The sequence below is a fragment of the Psammomys obesus genome, unplaced genomic scaffold (assembly GCF_907164565.1).
Source record: "Psammomys obesus unplaced genomic scaffold, mPsaObe1.curated_primary_1811, whole genome shotgun sequence".
Taxonomy (NCBI): domain Eukaryota; kingdom Metazoa; phylum Chordata; class Mammalia; order Rodentia; family Muridae; genus Psammomys; species Psammomys obesus.
In genome coordinates, this window is record NW_026592586.1 from 1176599 (window position 1) to 1195896 (window position 19298).

At 45.6% G+C, this 19298-nt stretch overlaps 2 protein-coding genes across 2 annotated transcripts in view; both read left to right on the forward strand.

Moving 5' to 3' along the window:
* Positions 1-18883, forward strand: part of Ripor2 (RHO family interacting cell polarization regulator 2) — a 79933-nt gene extending 61050 nt beyond the window's left edge. The window contains exons 15-23 of the mRNA XM_055614514.1: positions 119-297; positions 4308-4476; positions 7541-7676; positions 9513-9674; positions 12292-12450; positions 15175-15377; positions 17160-17243; positions 18595-18685; positions 18792-18883. Of these exons, the coding sequence (XP_055470489.1) occupies positions 119-297; positions 4308-4476; positions 7541-7676; positions 9513-9674; positions 12292-12450; positions 15175-15377; positions 17160-17243; positions 18595-18685; positions 18792-18883 (1275 nt within the window). The remainder of the gene's footprint in view (positions 1-118; positions 298-4307; positions 4477-7540; positions 7677-9512; positions 9675-12291; positions 12451-15174; positions 15378-17159; positions 17244-18594; positions 18686-18791) is intronic.
* A 51-nt stretch (positions 18884-18934) lies between these two features.
* Armh2 (armadillo like helical domain containing 2) overlaps positions 18935-19298 on the forward strand; it is a 3910-nt gene continuing 3546 nt past the window's right edge. Inside the window, exon 1 of the mRNA XM_055614515.1 lies at positions 18935-19237. Coding sequence (XP_055470490.1) covers positions 18935-19237 — 303 coding nt within the window. The remainder of the gene's footprint in view (positions 19238-19298) is intronic.

Here is a 19298-nt window from a genome sequence, read left to right on the forward strand (position 1 = left end):
AGGCTTGGAAAACTGTAAGAAAGTGTCACGTTTCCCATGGGTGCCCCAAGTCCTGCTGTTCCCCCCCCCCCGACCCCCGGTGTGTTGATGGTCTCTTTGCTCCCTTCTGCCTTTGCAGTGCAAGCCAGCAGGCAGCCGCAGCAGGTCTTCCAGCCTCAGCCTGACAGTTGAGAGTGCTTTAGAAAGCTTTGATTTCCTCAACACCTCTGACTTCGACGAAGAGGATGGTGACGAGGTCTGCCGCGTCGGAGGAGGAGCAGACTCCGTGTTTTCAGACACTGAGACGGAGAAAAATGGGTGAGTGTGAAGACGTGTGCTTGCGTTTCCCCTCTCGGAGCTGGTACAGTCACCGTTTGTTTACGTCAGGGGCTGCCTGGTACCCATCTCCAGGATGGCACCTGTCCAGTCTTACATGTTCTATCCATGTCCAACCTTACAGGCTTGGACATGCAACCACATGTGGCCCAGGACAACCACGAATCAGCCTAAAACAAAAGCATAAACTTTTCCTCAGACGTTATGATATTGTTTTGTGGGTTTTGTTGGTATCTAGATGGCATGGTTCTTGAACATGGACTTTGTAGATGACGATATTGTGCCAAAATGTCCAAAGGCTGGGCATACATGCAGGATGACTTGACTTGTGGGTCCTTTTGATTGTTAAGTACAGCTTCTAAACATTGTTGACCCATTGGAGGTTACATAGGGAACGCAGATCCCTTTTATTTCTACGAAGTGTTTGTGTGATTCGTGTACACAGGCATGTGTGGTGTAGCGTGAGGGGTTTACACATGTGGTAGAATGACCACGTGTGGGTCATCCTAAATTAACCAAGTCAGGTGGTACCACGCGTGGACCCCTGTCCCTGCTGTGCCCCATGCATCCAGTGCCTTCCAGCTGCTGAGCTGTGTTCGCCTGGCAACCTTCTCTCTTTCCTTGCAGCTTTCTCTGCATAAGGTCAAAATCATTGGTGTGCTTCCCAAAGCCAGGCCTAAGTCTCTCTATATGGTAAAGATGGGGGCTTGGCACTCCATTTGATCTGTGTCCTTCCGGGTAGGAAATGTGTCACTTCTCCATCAAGCGTCTCCCTGCAGCCAAGCTGATGTTCTTAGAGCCAGATCCTGGGCCCACTTTGTGATTTCAAATGAAACAAAAGAAACTTAATGGGCAGTTCTGACCTGCTAGGAAAGAATCCAACACTTAACAAAGGGAGGGGTGGTCTCCTCTGGCTTTACCTTTTTACAACAGAAGTGACCTAAGTAGGTTTTCAGAGTTCAACACTGATGGATGTCCAGCCTTATAGAGGCATCATTGAGGTGGTATTATTTTTTTTTCTATTGCTGCTTGTTGCTTAGAGGTTTCTGGTTCCAAAATAAGACCAAGTTTACACACACACACACACACACACACACACGAGAAGAACAAAAATTTATTTCTTGAGCAAACTGGGAATAAAAAGAAATGAAATGTAGAAATGTGATATTTAACCTATAGTTCTGCATGTTACGTTGGCATTTCTTTGACTTGACTCAATTTGCATTTCTCCACTTAAACTCTTCTGCACACCTGTTAACCTTTGCTGTTGTATATTGTACACAAAGATCAGGCATAGCTCTAAACTGGTGTCTTTTAGCAAAAATGGCACCTCTTTTGTACATTCTATAGAACACTGATTTTAAATCTACCTAATCAAATTGTTCTTACCATATGTGGCCAGAGGCAACAGGAGGAGGGATGTGTGTGGTCTGTGCATGTAAATGTATGGGAGAGTGTACACACCCATGAGCGTGTATGCATGTACATGAGTGTGCACATATGTATGAGGGTGTTTGTGAGTCCGTACATATGACTGTGTGTGGCTATGTGGTGCGTGACTGAGTGTGCATTGAGCATGTGTGTGCATGTACTTGCGCAAGTGTGCATATTAGCTGTGTACATGTTTTTTAAATGCGTTGGCCCCAGGGTGCAAACTGAGCATGGTTCTTAAAGGCAAAAATGTGAACAGAAAGCATTCAAAGCTCCTAAGATTTCCGTGTGATCCGTTCCCATTGTGGACCTTGCAGAAGAGGAGGTGAAAGGTCAAAAGCTGTGTCACCGCATGCCCGTGAGCACCAAGCTCTCGCATCAGCATCCTTGCTCTTCAGGCCTTCCATGGATAAACTGAAACAAACACCCCCTCCCTTTTGACCATATAAAAAGTAAAATTAGTGGGCATGGGGGAGGGGGATGAGGTGAGGAATGAATGGGAACAAGGTATGTAGACTGCCAGGAGAGCCCATTTCTTTATATGCTAACCTTAAAAAAAAAAAAAAAAAAAAAAAAAAAACTAAATTAAAAAAATCCCTCAAGACATAAAAATGGGCTGAAATATAAAACAATTTAAATGCTAAATTTTGACACAACTGTGGAAAGGATAGTTAACTATTATAAAGACTCTGGGTCTTTCTGGGGCTAACACGATACCTACCAAAACTTCAGCGAAGTGCCAGCAACATATCTCAGTAGGAGCAGCTGTTGCCACACAAGCCTGAGTTGCCTCCCTGGCACCAGAACGTGGAAGGAGAGGTCTCAGTGGACAAAGCTGTCCTCCAACCTCCAGGTCACACCACAGCATACATGCCTCTCTCTCACAAACACAAAATGATAAGGTTTTTTTTGTTTTGTTTTGTTTTTAGTTTCAGCAGAATTAGTGCATAGGAGAGACATACCAAATGATTCTAAAGTGTAAAAATAAGTTCCTGCTGGGTGGTGGTGACACACGCCTTTACTCTCAGCACTTGGGAGGTGGAAGCAGAGGCAGGCAGATTTCTGTGAGTTGGAGGCCACCATGGTCCACTGAGTTTCAGGACAGCTAGGGCTACACAGAGAACTTGCTTAGTATTATATATTCGTTTTCTAAGTCTATTCATTTGCCTGAAATTTTGTGATTATGTTTTGTATATATGTACGTATGTATGTATGTATTTACTAAGTTTTCATTACCTGTTCATCTATTGATGGACAATTAGTTTGGTTTCAATTCTTTGCTGTTGCAAAGAAAGCAGCAGGTGTTTCTAGTTCTTACTTTCTTATGGATTTTTCAGTTTGCATACAAATATATTCAATAATAAAAGTGTGAAGCTCCACAGCTTCAGAAAGCCTATTCTCATTGCATAGATGTTCATTGAGATATAGAGACTTCAGGTCTGGTTAATTTTGGTATATAATACCAAATCTGCAAGGACTTTTATAATAATTTTGTATTTAAAAAGAAAGAAATTCACTGGGCAGTGGCAGTGCACACCTTTAAGCCCATCACTCAGGAGGCAGAGGCAGGTAGAGCCCTGTGAATTTGAGGCCAGCCTAGTCTACAGAGCAAGTTCCAGGACAGCCAGGGCTTTACAGGAAAACCCTGTCTTGAAACAACCCCCCCCTCCAAAAAAAGAAAAAAAAGAAAAGAAAGAAATTCATTTTAAAAATTCTATATACTTAGATCATATAATAATCATATAACCCAGATAAATATAACACTTATTTGTAATTTTGAAACCATACAGTAAGACAAAACATATCCATTGAAAAAAGAATAAGCTGGCCATAGTGAGATCTACCTGTAATTCCAGCACTTAGGAGGTGGAGACAGGAAATACAGAAACGCAAGGCCAGTCTCAGCTACACGGCAACTCAGGACCATGTGAGAGAAGGAAAGAAAGAAACCTAGATCACACACGGAATCAGACTTTTTATTGTGAGTGTCTGTGAGGATCTAACTTCAGACTGTATGACAGTGGGGTCTAAAGAGCACGAGAAACAAGACTGAGCTGCAATCTACAGAACCTTCTCTCCTAGCATCTGACTGTTCACAGTACTGTGTGTCTGCCCTTGGCAGCTTTTCCTTCTTCTTGTCTTCAAGTGGCAATTGGCCTGAGGCCAGAGGAGGGCCTGTGAGATCACTCTTTAATGGAATCACTCAGAGGAAACCACAAACATAGGACTGTGAAATCCCAGGAAAGCTGGCAGAACCCCCGTCCACAGAGTGGGCCAGTGAAGCAAGTGCAGAATAAGGGCACAGTTGAAAGACCTCTCAGGGAAGCTGGTTCACAAAGAGCCCATTGTGCTCAGAAGGCAAACAGCAGCCTTTGTTTGCATGGTCTTTTGATACTAGGCAAACTGGCACCGTCCCTGAGGTAAGTTGTTTTAGAAAGGTATCTCCGCTTTTGAGAGCAAAGCTGGGAAGGACTGATTTCAGCAGGGACCACGTAAACTCGGCCTGTGGTTTGTGCACAGAAAGAAAGAGCTCATGTTTCACCCACCTTCCTGCTTCGCAGTTACAGGTCAGTTCACCCGGAAGCCAGGGGCCACCTTAGCGAAGCTCTGACCGAAGACACAGGCGTAGGGACCAGTGTGGCAGGAAGCCCACTCCCACTCACCACAGGAAACGAGAGCCTGGACATCACCATTGTCAAACATCTACAGTACTGCACCCAGCTCGTGCAGGTAGGATGTGTGGTATGGGGGAAGTGGGGGAGTTTCCATGCATGCTGTGTGTTTTAGCTCTGGCAAGGAAATGAGAGTTCAGAAGTAAGAGACTGTTCCTGTTTGGATTTGAACCGAGTCAAAAACTCGATGGACACGCCCACCATTTCTTAAGCCTGGGTTTTCAATTTTAAGTTAAACCTAGATCTGCAGGCTGTCGTGGGTGCCAGGCAGAATATGGTCAGTGCTCACATCCAAATTACAGAGTATCAAATGAGAGGGATTCAGCAAAGGTGCCTTCTCCAGGCAGAGTTGGAATCAGTGTATTAGTGAGCCCCCAGTTCACTCCCCAGCACACGCTGTGCTAAGAACAATGTACTACAGAAGTAGGTCACAGTTCCTCAAATAGCAAATGACAGTTTCTTTTTCTTTAAAACAGGGTCTCATGCAAACCTGCTGTATAGGTGAAGCTAGTCTTGAACTCCCGATCCTCCTGTCTCTACCTTCCAGGTGCTGGGCTGGCTTGCAGGCTGGCTTGAACTAGGAATTTTTATGAGCAATGGGAAGGAGCACTCCTCTAGGCTCACACAGGAACACCATAGAGCAAATCTTCCTTCTCGTTTTCCATTTCAAGCTGTTTTCCACCTGAGGTATTACAGTCCCAGAGCAAAGGCTTTGAACCTCTTTTGCAGCAGGAAGGCTTTCGGCTGTCCTGAACAAGACACTTCCCCAGAGGCCTGGATTTAAATGCTTCCTCCTTCCCTGGCTGCTGGTCTTCTCATTGCCTTGATCTTCTCCCAGATTGCATGGATGTGTGTGAAACAGGAAGGAACACAGAAGCAATTGTAATCACAGCTTTACAGAAGAACTCAGCCACGAAGGCAGGCTATAGAAGGAAGAGGAAGGGTGTCCCTGAGGCAGCCAAAAACCTAGAGGCAGAGAGAAGGGTGAGGGAAGGCCAGGGCGTTAGTCACACACTTATGGGAAATATAGAAAAATATCACACACACACCCCCCCCCCAAATAAAGAAGCTTTGTTTGAGCATAGGAGTGCATGCCTGTAATCCCAGCGCTGGGGAGATAGACAAAGGACCATCCAGAGTTCAAGACAAGCCTGGGCTACATAGCAAGACACTGCCTCAAATAAGGAACCATCCGGTGGGGAAACTGAAGCACGGAGGTGCTGTAGGAAATGGGCTGGCTGGCAAAACCCTCGCCTCTGGGCACACCTGGGCCCTGTTGGCAGAACTATGGATTGTTGACGCTGTAGCCAGAACATCCACAGCTGCCTCAAAAGCAAATGGACCAGATGGGGTGCTCATGCCTATAATTCCCACACTTAGGAGGCTGAGTCAGGAGGATCACCACAAGTTTGAGGCCAGCCTGGATAGACTACAGAGTCAAACCTTGTCTTGGGCAAACAAACAAAGGATTTCTGTTTCCTTCTCACTACTTTCCAGCCACCTGAGTGAGATTCTTTTAGGCCTATAATTATCTTTTCTGACTCTGATAATGCACTAGACAAACCACCAGCCATCTTTGAGAGGGAGAGTAGCTATCTTGTGAAACCGAAGAAAAATCCCTTCCACAGAAGGCATAAGTTTGGCCAGCATGCAACAGTCAGCAGCAGTCATAGTCAGGGCCATGAGGGACAGTTCAACTCTCTGGGACGCAGAGCTGTGCTAGAAAAGCGACAGAAGTGCATGGAAAGGCGCAGGCTGACTGCAAACATTCATAGAAGTAACCTTTTTTTCATTCATTGTTGCATATGTGTAGGTAACAATGAAAAAAAAGAGACTGTGAATTTGAGAAAAGGGAGGGGTACATTGGAGAGTTTAGAAGGAGAAAAGGAAAGGGGGAAACAATATAATCGTAATCTCAAAAAATAAAAGAAGTGATAAATGCTCTTCGTGCAAAAAAAGAAAGAAACGGGCTAAAGATGTGAGAATTACAAACTCCACTTCCCACTTGCTGTCACCCTGCAATCGGGGCGTTTCCTTATCACTTGGAATATAATTGCAAAAAGTTAGAAATGGGCATTCTGTGAGCTCATTAGACCTCTCCTTTAGAAATGAGGTGTGTGCTCACTGTACTTGCTCACAGAAAGATGTTAGTATATAATTGCCGATTTTTTGTTTCATTTTGGTTTTTATTTTGTAGCCCAAGCTGGTTTTGAACGGTGTAGCTGAGGCTGGCTTTGATCTGATCTTCACGCTCTGCTTCCCAAGCATTGGGCCCACACTGTTTAATTGTTAGACTTTGAGGTTTGAGAATGCCACGTATTTTAGGGTTCAGATGCTCTAGACAGCATGGTATGGCAGTGTTATTTTTACCCAGGAGTCATGCCTACCAGTGGTTCCCAGGGGACACAGAACAAGCAGAAACAGCAAGTTGCTTAGGCCCTTTCCTGTCTCAGGCCTCCTTTCCTTGCACCCTGCGCACAAATGAAGCCAGTTCTTGCTGATGTGGTCCTAGGCCAGCTACTTAACCTATGTGCCTCAGTCATCTAGCATTTCCTGCAACATAATGGAGCCTTCAATAGGACTCACCTCATTAGGTCATTGTGAGCAATTGTGAGAGCCAAGGCATGGGCAGGGCTCAGGGGGACACCAGGTACACAGACTATGCTCTTGGGTTACACTGGGATAGCTCTGACTACAAGAAAATATATACTATGCTCGAAATTTTGAACTTGAAAACAGGGAAATAAAACTATGCAGTGAAAAACCCAAGCGTTTGTAAAGCCAATCTTTTCTGCTAATAAGCCAGGACAGAACCTCAATGCCCTCCACTGTCTTCAAGGAGATTGAGATTTACATAGAAGGAAGGACAGAGCTGAGCATGGAGTTTATGCCAATAATACCAGCGGGGCGTGGAGGGGGAGGGGAGCTTATGAGTTTGAGGATAGCCCGAGCTACATGGTTTCAGGTCAGTCTGAAACACGTGGTAGAGAATGATGAACACTGCCAGATTGGGACGACGAGAGTGCTGCAGAACTCAGCCGCTGCAGCCTCTTCGGGAAGGGTGCAGAGAGCAAGGTCGCTGCCCTCCACATCATTGAAAGGCCTTTTCTTTGTCTCGTCAGCAAATCGTCTTCTCTAGCAAAACCCCCTTCGTGGCAAGAAGTCTCTTGGAGAAGCTGTCGAGGCAGGTCCTCCTCATGGAGAAGCTGGCGGCAGTGAGCGACGAGAACCTCGGGAACATCACCTCTGTGGTGGAAGGTAAGCCCGCCACCTGCAGGCCGTCCCTGGAACCAAAGCTCGCCAGATGGGCGCATGCTCACTGGAAAGCAGGGAAAGCATCTGCGCAAGCTTCAGCGTCAGCTTCAGCGTCCTCGTCCTCAGTTAAGCCAGGGGCACACCGTTTTTGTCCTGTTAAAAGCAGACAGAACACACTCACAGAAATGGTACCCACCTCCAGGCAGAGATTCTCTGACATTTTCTATTGCCGAGATCGCCTTTAGGGACAGATCATCTGGCTTGTTCTAACTAGCGCATGGAGTTGGCAAATCCTCCTGTGAATGTGAAAGGGAACAAGGCACGGACTTTGTAGCCTACAGAGGAGTCTGGCTCTGAGCGTGTCTGAGGCAGAACTTGCCGAAGGGTGCAATGCGTGTGAAGGCCAGAGGTCAGCTTCACATTTCCTTCTTTAGGGGCCATCCACCTTGTTTTTTAAAACAGTATCTCTCACTGACCTGGAGCTCACCATATAGGCTAGGCTCGCTGGCCAGCAAGGACTTCGAGGATCCCCTGTCTCTGCCTCCCCCGCACTGAGGTTAGAAGTACTATGTCACCAGCTTTTAAATTGTGTATCCTGGGGCTCCAACTTGGGCTTTCAAGGCAAGCATTTTACTCATTGAGTTACTCCTCGGCCCCACAAGCAAAACATGGCCTGGGGAAGATGCCCTTGACTTTATGTGATCTGTGTGCCTGGCTCCTTTATAAAAGCAAGGGCTGGTCTTTTTTCACACTAGATAGAAACAGAAATACCCATTTCTGGGTAATCTGTGACTGGGCCTAAAACGCCCCTGAGGTTCTCCCAATGTATTTTTGCCTCTATTTTCTGTTTCTGCTACAAGCAGGTGACCTTGACAGTGGTGTAAAAGGTTGGAGAAAGGCAGATATGCTGGCTGCAAACGACTTGTGTCCCATGCTCCACAGGCTTCTCCCCCTCACAGTGGGATTGCCAATGCCCACCACCTGCCCGTGCCATGCTGTTTGTTCATTCCGGCCTGAGAGCCACAGAGCAGGGGCAAGGTTCCTCCAGCAGAGCCCGCTGTGTATCAGCCCCTCCAAGGACTTCCCCGGAAGTCTGCAGGACTGCTGATCCCGTCTGGTTTTCTGCTGTAAAACATGGGAGATAAGTGTAGTCTCCACAAGGCAGCCGTGCCTTCGGTCTTGGAGAGTAAATGGCTAAGCATTCACTGAGTTCTCTTTGCTTGCCAGGGAGGGTGAGGATTTTCTTTGGACCACCTGCCAATCCCCAAAGAATCCTATAGTAGTTCCAACTGAAAGCCACAGTCCTAGGCCCCTATGTGGGGACATATCTAACCTCATCGAAGGACACTGAAGCGGGAGGATGACAACTTCAAGGCCAGCCTGTGCTACAGTGTGAGATCAAGGCTAGCCTGCGCAAAGACCATATTTCAAAGTCAAATAGTAAAAAGATGGCTGGAGATATAACTCAGTGGCAGACCATTCATAGGATGCTAGGATCAGTCCGCAGTAGAATACACACATACACAGAGAGAGAGAGAGAGAGAGAGAGAGAGAGAGAAAGAGAGAGAGAAGTTGCCTGGGGCTAGACAAGAACAGTGAGTTCAAGGTTATCCTTTGAGCCCAAACTGGGTTACATGAGACCTAGTCTTAGATAATTATTTTATTATATTATGTTATATTATTTAATTAAAAATAGAAATACAGTTTGTTTGTTTGTTTGTTTGTTTGTTTTAAACACACACACACACACACAAAGCTATAATGTCCCTGGGACACCTCACCCACACACACACACATAGCCATCCTCTTCTTTTCATTAACATCCCTCTTGTGTTCCAGCCCTACCAGAATTCCACAAAAAGCTGTCCTTGCTTTCCTTCTGGACCAAGTGCTGCAGCCCAATTGGGGTCTACCACAGCTCCGCCGACCGCATGATCAAGCAGCTGGAGGCCAGCTTCGCCAGAACCATCAACAAAGACTATCCAGGATTGGCAGAGCCAGGTATAGACAACACTGAGACGGTCTCCTCCCCCACCCTTGCAGCCTGGAGGAGGAGAGGCACACAAAAAGGCCATCCTTAAAAAAGAAAGATCTGCTCTCCAGAGAAAAGAGCAGCTAGTAGCTAGACTACAAAAAGGTGCCGAGTGTGCAAAATGCCAGCAGTGATTTTTTTCTTAAATGACATATTCATTATTTTTCCCTGCTATGACAAACACCTGATACAAACCACTTACAAAAGAGGGGCATATTTTGGTTCACATTTCAAGAGGTACAGTCCATCCTGGCAGGGAAGCCATGGCAGCTGAAGGAGGTTGGTCCAAGGTGATGGGAGCATGTGACTGGTCACATCAGAGATAACAGGAAGCAGAAGTGAGCCCGGTCATAACCCCAGATGCTTACCCTGTGGCCTATGTCATCCAGTTAGCCCCTAAGTTCCAGTGTGCCTGCAGGCTCCCAGCGGCACCCCTGGCTGAGGACCAGGTAACACCTAAGCCTGTGGTAGACAATCGTCAATCCACAAGCACTCGATATCTATATTGCTGCTCGTGTTTGTACAGTTGTCCCTTGGGGTTTGTGGGTGAGCAGTGCCAGAATGTGCCATGCATGGCTGAATCTGTGTTTGCTTACATCCCTTGCTTATGCCAGCATGGGTTTGTGAATAACCTGCACACTTCCTCCTGTATGCTCCATCTGACTTATAACACTTGGTTAGGCAAACACCAAGGAGATGGTTGTTAGATTACATTGCCTGCGGAGTGGCAGCCTTTAGGAGTTTCTACGTGTCCAATATAGTGTTGGTCGGCAGTTGCTTAGATTCATAGATGTGGGACCCATGGGTACAGAGAGCTGATGGTAGGCTTTTTCCATCAACATGCCTCCATGGTGGGGATGTCAGATGGTACAACGGCTTTTGAAGACTGAATCCCAGTCTGTGCCTAAAACTTGAGATAGCAATTCTACTCTTAAAACACATGAAGAGAAATGTACTAGGTGTAGTACTAGGTGTAGGTGCTAGTTTTTTAATTGCTACTTTATTTGGGGGTTCCTTTAAGCTTATACTTCCCTTCAAACCTCCCAACCCCAGGTAAGGGAAAAAGGGGGCTGGAAGGGAAAGGGGGACATTGACCCTTTCTTCCTGCTAGATAGGGTTGTAGTATTCTTTGGGGGGAGAGGCACTAGTAATATCTATCATCAGGAAATCAAGAAGTCTAGGTAACCAGTCAACCAGCAAGCCAACAAACAGTCCTCCTCCATCTCCTTCAAACCACCGCCTTCTTCCTCTGGGCTATCATATTTATACCCCTCAAAGTCCTCAGACTTCAACTAATTCCAGCTGGCAAAGACCACGCTCTGCACGAGGCAACTAACAGGTGTAGACAAACTAAAATCCCCCATGGGATTATAACAAAATCATGTTTATATATCATAAACTGAAATGTCCACAGTATACCCCTGTCTATGTAAGACATGCATAAGAAGATTCACAGCCTTAGTCACTATAGCCAGAATTTGGTGACAATAGTGTGAAAAGGGAGACACTGGAATACAGTGAAATCATAGAGTATCATGGAACATTTCTCGGAGACTCTACTGCTGTCACAGGCTACAGTCTCGGCAACTCTCAGACACTATGTTGAGTAAAATAAACCAGACATAGGAAGAACATACTGCACATTCTGTTGATGTGAAAGACCAAGCACAGGAAAAGCTAGCTAATGTTGATAAAAACTCGGGTTATAAGCTGGGCCTGATGAGGAACACCTGGAATTGTAACTCTTGGGAGATGGAGGCAGGACGATCAGGAGTCTAACGCTGTCCTTGGATACATGTCAAACTGGACATCAGCCTGGGCTACATGATGCTATACCTCAAAAACAAACAAAAAAAATGGAATTTAGGTTGTTTGTTCCCTGTTGGGGGTGCTGAGGACCCCGAGAATACCTGGAGGGATGTTGGCAATCTTTCACGTCCTTACTTACATGGTATCATGTGAGTATAGGAAACAGTGACATATCTGGCTGTACACTAAAGGTCAGCTCACTTTAAGCACTTTCCCTTATACTACTATTATGATAAAAGGTCAGCGAGTAAACTAATGCATGTAAGGATCACAGTGAAAGGTCAATTAGGGGCGGAGCGATGGCTCAGCAGTTAAAACCACCGGCTGCCCTTCCAGAGGGCTACAGTTTAATGCTCCCAGTACTCACGTGACAGCTCACACTGTCTGTGACTCCAGACCCAGGGGATCCAATTCCCTCCTGTGGCCTTCTTGGTCATCAGTCACACACATGGTACACTGACATAGATACATGCAGGTAAGGCAGCGAGACACATGAAAACAAATAAATAATAAATAGTTTAAGTGAATGCATGAACACAAGTAGCATGTTAAAGATGAATGTCTGTAAGCACTACCATAAAGGGTTAATGGATATTATTAGTGCGATGATGAATGAATGAATATATATGTACTATGATATTCACGTCTGTTTTCATAGTGTAGTGGTTATCACATCCATCATGAAATACAGTGATAAAAGATGAATGGATGGATGCGTGAATGGGCGAATGACTGAGTGGTCAAGTTTCTCAAGCCACTTTGTCTCTTCCTTCCCAGTGTTTAGAACCCTGGTGTCCCAAATCCTGGACCGAGCTGAGCCTCTGCTCTCCTCCAGCATCTCCTCGGAAGTCATCACTGTTTTCCAGTATTATAGCTTCTTTGCCAGCCATGGTGTGAGTGACCTGGAGACATACCTGAGCCAGCTGGCCAGGCAAGGTAGGATGTGGTCTCCTGTCATGTTGCGGTAGTGTCTCAGTCTGGCGTCAGCTCTCGTCTTCTCATCAGGACTGTCAGTGACCCTCCACGGCTGGGCTGAGGATGGCCTTTTCAATGGCTTCCGAGCCTTTAACTTTGGTAAACTTCCTGGTATTGGAGCAGGAGCTCACTAAGCACCTTGCTCCCCGGCAGAGGTTCAACATAAACAAGAAACTGGCAGGTGATTGAAAATCTCACTGCTTCCCTTCCTTTCTCAGCCTATTTGCAGTGCTTTTTTTCATATTGCCTTTTGTGGTGAATCCTTATTCAGAACAGACAGAAGGGGACTTCAGTTAAAGACTAGAGTGACGCAGCCGGAAGGGAAAATGAGAAAAGAATGTACGAGGCCGCCTGTTCAAGGAAGGCGAAGGGATGATTAGGGGTATGGCAAGCTCAGGCCACCCTTTCAAATGGCACTTCAAATATCACATATATTATATCTGAATGGAGGAGTACATTCTTCAGAAATGCAGCAGATGCTGGGCAGGAGCTAAAGGGACAGAGGGAATGGGGTATGTTCTCTGAAACGAGGTACAACGCTACTGAGCAGCTGCTTGTCTGGCTCAGATCCAGGTTAGCCCTTCTCTTTGCAGAACATTAAATTCTGCAGCAATGTAGGGGTTGTTTGGCATCATAAAGGAGACATTTCTGCCTAGCATGGGACACAGGTGCTCTAGAGAAAGGCTTGCAGGTGGCATGCCTGGTGCAGAAGAACAGGACAGGGAGACCCTGTCTTAAGATGCAAGACCTCATAGCATACAAGTGATACTAAGCTTGCCAAGTGTAGATCAGTTTTCCAGGCAGGCACGTGAATTATTCAGGGTCTGGTGTGACAGTTATTATTCCTAACTCTCTTGGTAACAGGCCTTGACAAAACCCACTCATTCAGTAGGAATGGAGAATGACGGTAGGGGGAAAATACCTTTTAACATTTGGGAAATTTTGTGTTTGTTTTCTGGGTTTTGTCTTTGGTCTGTTTCGTTTAAACTTTTACCTTCATCTTAAATTATGTGTAGACGTGTCTAAGTGTGAATTTGCGCATGTGGGTGCAGTACCCACAGAGACCAGAAGAGGACGTTGTACCCCACAAGCTGGTGTTCTAAAACACTGCAAGCCATTCCACCTGGAACTGAACTCTGGTCCTATGCAAGAGCAGTATGTGTTCTTAAGGGCTGGGTCATCTCTCCAGCCTCTTATTTTTGTTTCTGTTTTTGTTTTGACACAGGGCCTCTAGCCCAAACTGGCCTCAAACTTCCCATGTAGTCAAGAATTATCTTGCACTCTGACTCTCCTGCTTCTATTTCCCAAATTCTGAGATCACAGGTGTGTGCCACTGGGCACAGTTTATGTGATGTTGGAGATTGAATACATTCACTGAGTGTGCTAGGCTCTCCCAGCTGGGCTACATTCCCCCACCTTCTCTTATGTTTAAGGGTCTTCTTTCTTTCATTCATTATAAAATGAAGCAAATGATAGTTTTTGCATCACAGAAAGTTTGGGAAACAGAAAAATATAAATTCAAATCTCTTTCTCCTACTTGTAAACTTTAATTTTTCATTTGAACATGCATGGTTTTAGATTTCAAAATTGTACCTTCTTTAGGCTGGGATTAGTTTTTTGGTTAGTTTGCTTGTTTATTTTTGCTAGGGGATTAAACCCAGGATCTCCATATTGGACAAGCAGTGTACTCAGAGCTAATGTCCCCAGTGTCATAGAAGTAGTATACCCTGTTCTTAACCTAAAATGCTTTGTACTGTTAAATATTAGAGATTTTAAAGCATTTTATTAGTCTTATATTTGATGGCTCCTGTGTATTTGCATTGCCAAATATTTCCTGTGATTCATTTGTTTAACTGTTACTTAATACTCCCTTGGGGACCTCTATTGGCGTACTTCCTTACAAAGCAGTGGAACTAACAGACATCCACAGCAAAGAAAACAGGAAATTAAAGCAAAAATATCTAGGTGATTCTCACCTTTATTCCCTGCGGGAAGGTGTGAGTCTGTTACAAGAGGTAACAAGAGGAAAAGCTTTGGCTTTTCCTTTCCTGTTTATCCCCATGTTACTGAATAGACACTATCTCATCATTATGTTTTAGAGCCCAAGAGATAGTCTTGCCAGATATCTAGTCGGGGATTAGGCTCCTCTCCTTATTCACAGAATATGGCCAGTTTGTCCCAATGAAAGAGAGACAATTGTGTTTACTACAAATATTAATAAGGTGGCAGATAATGTTTCTTTATATTTTCTTCCTTGTATACTTACATTTGACTCTTCAATTCATTTGTATGGCACTGTGATGAATGCCTATAACCACAGCCCTTGGGAGTGAGAGGCAGCAGGATCAATAGTTTCAGGTCATCTTTTGCTTCATGGAAAGTTCAAGACTGGCCTAGGCTATATAAGCTCTTCTCTTTAAAAAGGGAAAAAAAACCTACATATTTTTGCCACCATTTTAAAGTAGAAATTCAACTTTACATTTTTGCTATAATTTGCCCTCATCATAACTATTTAAATTATTGACCTTTTCTCACTAATTTGAAACACCGCCTTTACATAGACTATCACACACTTGGGTCTGCTCTGCGTCTGCTTTTTACTGCAAACATACATGAAATAGCTGTGTCCTCAATAAGCATGTCACTGCACTATCAGAACATGACCCCTGGCTCCTCCCCTTCCAGTTGCCACGGTTCAGACTCTCCAGTCACTGAGAGACGAGAAACTGCTGCAGACTATGAGCGACCTCAGCCCCAGCAACCTCCCCGCTCAGCAGGAAGTCCTCCGGACCCTGGCCCTGCTGCTCACCAGAGATGACAACGAGGTCAGCGAGGCTGTGACGCTCTACCTGGCAGCAGCCTCCAAAAACGAGCACTTCAGAGAAAAGGTAGGATGCTAAGCCATGGATGCCAAGCCACAGGCTTCACTGTGTGTCACGTACCATTAGCGTGCCACCGGGCTTCACCGTGGCGCTCGCCCAGGAGGCTGAAGCAGGATTGCTGAGAATTCAAGGTGGGCCTGGCATGGAGCTACCAAACCGTGCCACTAGGGTTCCTAGCATCCCATCAATTTCAAAATGACGAGAAAGGAAGAATTCAAAGCTTCCCAACCGACGGAAAGGATGGGCGTGTGAGGAGGTGGGCACCCTAGTGGGGACCAGAGCATCACACCTTGCCTTCGGTTATTGCCCTCTATCCCCCAAATCTACATAACTCTGCCAATGAAAAGCCGAAGTGGTGTGGTTTTAAAATAAAAACCATCAAAGGAAAAAAAAAATGCTCGTTAAAATAAAACCTATAATAATAACTTTGTATCTTCCAATTCTGGGTCTACAATCCTATAGAATACACCAATCAACCCTTCGAATAAACTTGTGTAATTTTCTGATTCTTTTTTTCTTACCCTGAAAACTGTGTGAAAGGCCATGCTACAGTTTATCTCAGGTGATTATATATATATATATATTTACATATAATAATATATTATTATTTTTAGAGTTAAAAATTGGTAACATTATGGATCTCTTCATTTTTATTGATAAATTTGTTGTTTAATAGTTTAATGCACAAATGAGGTGCATTCTGTGTGCTCCCACCCCACCTTCCCTCATCTCCTCCCACCTCTGTCGTGTCCACCTCCTCCCACAGATCACTTTTCCCACATTGTTTTTCTTTGACCATTGAGTTTAACCAGGGCTGTGTGTGTGTGCCCATAGGGTTGGAACTACCCATTGCAACCTAGTGGATGCACCATTCGTAACAGAGCTGAAGATAATAACTCTCCCCGAAATCCATCAGTAACCAACAGTCAGGAGGCAGGGTCCCCAGGAGCCCCTCCCAGGTCCATACCTGGCAGGCCCAGTCTTGTGCAGGCCTAGCACCCAGCTGCTGTGAAATCACGTTGGCAATAGCTGGCTCATGCCCTGAAGATGGCATTTTACAGCCTTCTCCCTATCTTATAACTCGTTCCTTCTTCTTTCGGTTTTTCAAGATAGGGTTTTTGTGTTTAGCTCTGGCTGTCCTGGAACTTGCTCTGTAGACCAGGCTGGCCTGGAACTCATGGAGATCTGCCTGCCTCTGCCTCCCAAGTGCTGGGATTAAAGGCGTGTGACAGTACTGCCCAGCTAATTCTTACATTCTTTTCTGCCCCCCTTTTTATGATATTCCTAGTCCTTTCAGGGGTGGCTTCAGAATCCTTGGGATTGAGGTTATAGCTAATGGTGAATTGTTTTGTGGGTGTCGAGAACAAAACCTGGGTCCCCTGGGAGAACAGCTAATGTTCTTCTCAGTCATCTTTCTAGACTTTTAAATATTTGAGACAGAGTCTCACGGTACAACCCTGCCTAGCTTGGAAGCTGCGACATAGATGATGCTAGCTTGGAACTCTCCAGGTACATCAGGTTGTCCTCAGATTTTCGGCAATCTTATTCCTCTCTGCATGCACATTGTGTAGAGACATACACACAGGCGGAGCATCCGTACACGTAAAATAAAAGGGGGGGTTAAAAACTTAAAAATCTATATATCACCTAGGAGAGATGATAAAAAATCTATATATCACCTCCACACTTACCCCTACCCCAGCTACCCTCCTTTGTTCCCCTGTCTTACATACACTTTGAGTGACAAGCTGTTCAAAACTTCTCACAGCATCTCCCTTTCCCCTTCAGGCCTTGCTCTATTATTGCGAAGCACTGACGAAGACCAATCTCCAGCTACAGAAGGCAGCATGCCTGGCCCTAAGAAGCCTGGAGGTAAAGCCCTGCCCCAAAGTCCTTCAGCCCCACGCCCATCCAGGCTCAAAGCCCCCATCCCTGGTCAACTTAGGGCAACACATGTCCAATCAGCTTAGAGGCAGGCCATGTCATGGGGACATATCCAATTCTTTCTCTACTCAAAGCCTCTCTTGCACGGTAGCAGCATCTCTCATTTCCTTGGAGCCGCAATAGCCAGGGTTCTTTTCTTCTTGGAACGTTGACGGCATATGATTTTGTTAAAGTCACCAAGTGGAGAATAATTATGGTTTACCATCGCCCACGAGAACCAGTGTGACGTTGGGCCAGTGCTAGAAAAGTATCTTAACCCCCAGAAGAGATGACATGGTGATTTCCCCAATGTTTACTGTGTATAAATTAGCATAGAAAAATAAAGACTGCACTGGAGTGTTTCAGCTCTGTGTGATGCTGAGTTCTCAGATATTTTCTCTTGAAATTAGCTTGGGTGTATGTCCAGCCTTTGACAGCGTGGCATGATGTCATCATCCACAAAATTCACAGCTGCATTACTTAAAAAAAAAAAAATTTAAAAAGCTACACACTGTTTTGAGATTATGATTTTGCAGGCTACACTGTTCGCCTCAGCCATACTCTGCATGTTAGGTGCACCTGATTGCCACGCAACCTCAACTGTGCTAGAGGAGGCTTCGTGAGCAAGGAGAGAGCTAAATGCTGACACAAGGAAGCAGAGGCTGCAAACACAAGCGTGGCTTTTGGCAGGCTGGATCTCATGTGTGACCCATCTTTACCACAAAAACATTAGGGGAGGTCCCAAGAAAAAGAATGAGAGGGCCACACCTTAATGCTTACTAAAACCGTAGATGGGCACATGGGACAAGGAGCAGGCCTGAGGGGACGTGAAAAAAACAAGGGATTAACGCCATAAAAGGAAAAGTTAATGATCTGTGAAGGAAAACAACCATGGGAAATTTTGCCTTCCTTGTTACTTGGTCAGAAAATTACCTTCAGGTGACACCCCCGTGCCCCCCAAAAATTCCCATTGGTTAAGTATTTATTTGGGCACTCTCCTGAGGTGCTGTGACTCATCACAGCTGAGTGTCTCTGCTACACACTTCACACGGATTACACATTAGGGTGCAGCAGCCTATATGGGTTCTACTGGACTTTCGTGCCGTAAAGCATGAAGCAGGAGCCCTGGTTTATTGGCATATTACCAGCTCACAGCCCCTGGACCCTGCTCTATTCCTTTTCTCCCTGGAGATACAGTCCCTTCTGGGAACAGGAGTCCTCTTTCCAAACCGTTCATAATTTGCCCTACCTCCCATCCCCCAGCTAGGAAAGTCGGGCACTAACCTATTTTCCCTGGCAGGCCACCGAAAGCATTAAAATGCTAGTGACACTGTGTCAGTCTGACACGGAAGAGATCAGAAACGTGGCCTCGGAAACCCTCTTATCCCTTGGTGAGTTGTTTTCGTGTGTCTGCTTACTTCTGCTCCTCCCCTGGGAATCAAAAGGAAGGTTCATGTCACCTGCTTCCTCCACTGTGTGAATGCTCACTGCTCCTAGAAGAACTCGATTGTGTCCAGATCTTGCCCCTGCCCCTCATTCTCTCTGCACAAGAATCGAAGTTTTTCTCCCTTGTTATCTCCAAGACTTGATCGGTCTATGTCCTGTTTAGAATCAAGACTAGGATCTGAGAGTGGCGACTCATGCCTGTAAACCCAGCACTGAAGAGGCTGCGGCAGGAGAAGCACCTCAAGTTCAAGGACAGCTTAGGCTGCACAGTGAGACTGTCTCGTGAAAGCAAAAATGCTAGAACCTGGAACACAGAAGCCCAGTGGGAACTGTGGAAATCGAAGCTTGGCTGCCAGTGTAGGGACGGCCAAAGTCCCACAGGGAGCGCTGTGTGGCCCAGGGCCTCCACCTCACAGAGACCTCTGGTCGCCCTGCTGTCCCGTTCTCACTGGTGTTATTTCATCCTGGAATATCCATATAACCCTCTCCTTCGCTTTGTGAGAGTCCATGCCCTTTTTTGTCCATTTTGGGTAGACTTTTCTTTTTTTTTTTTTTTTT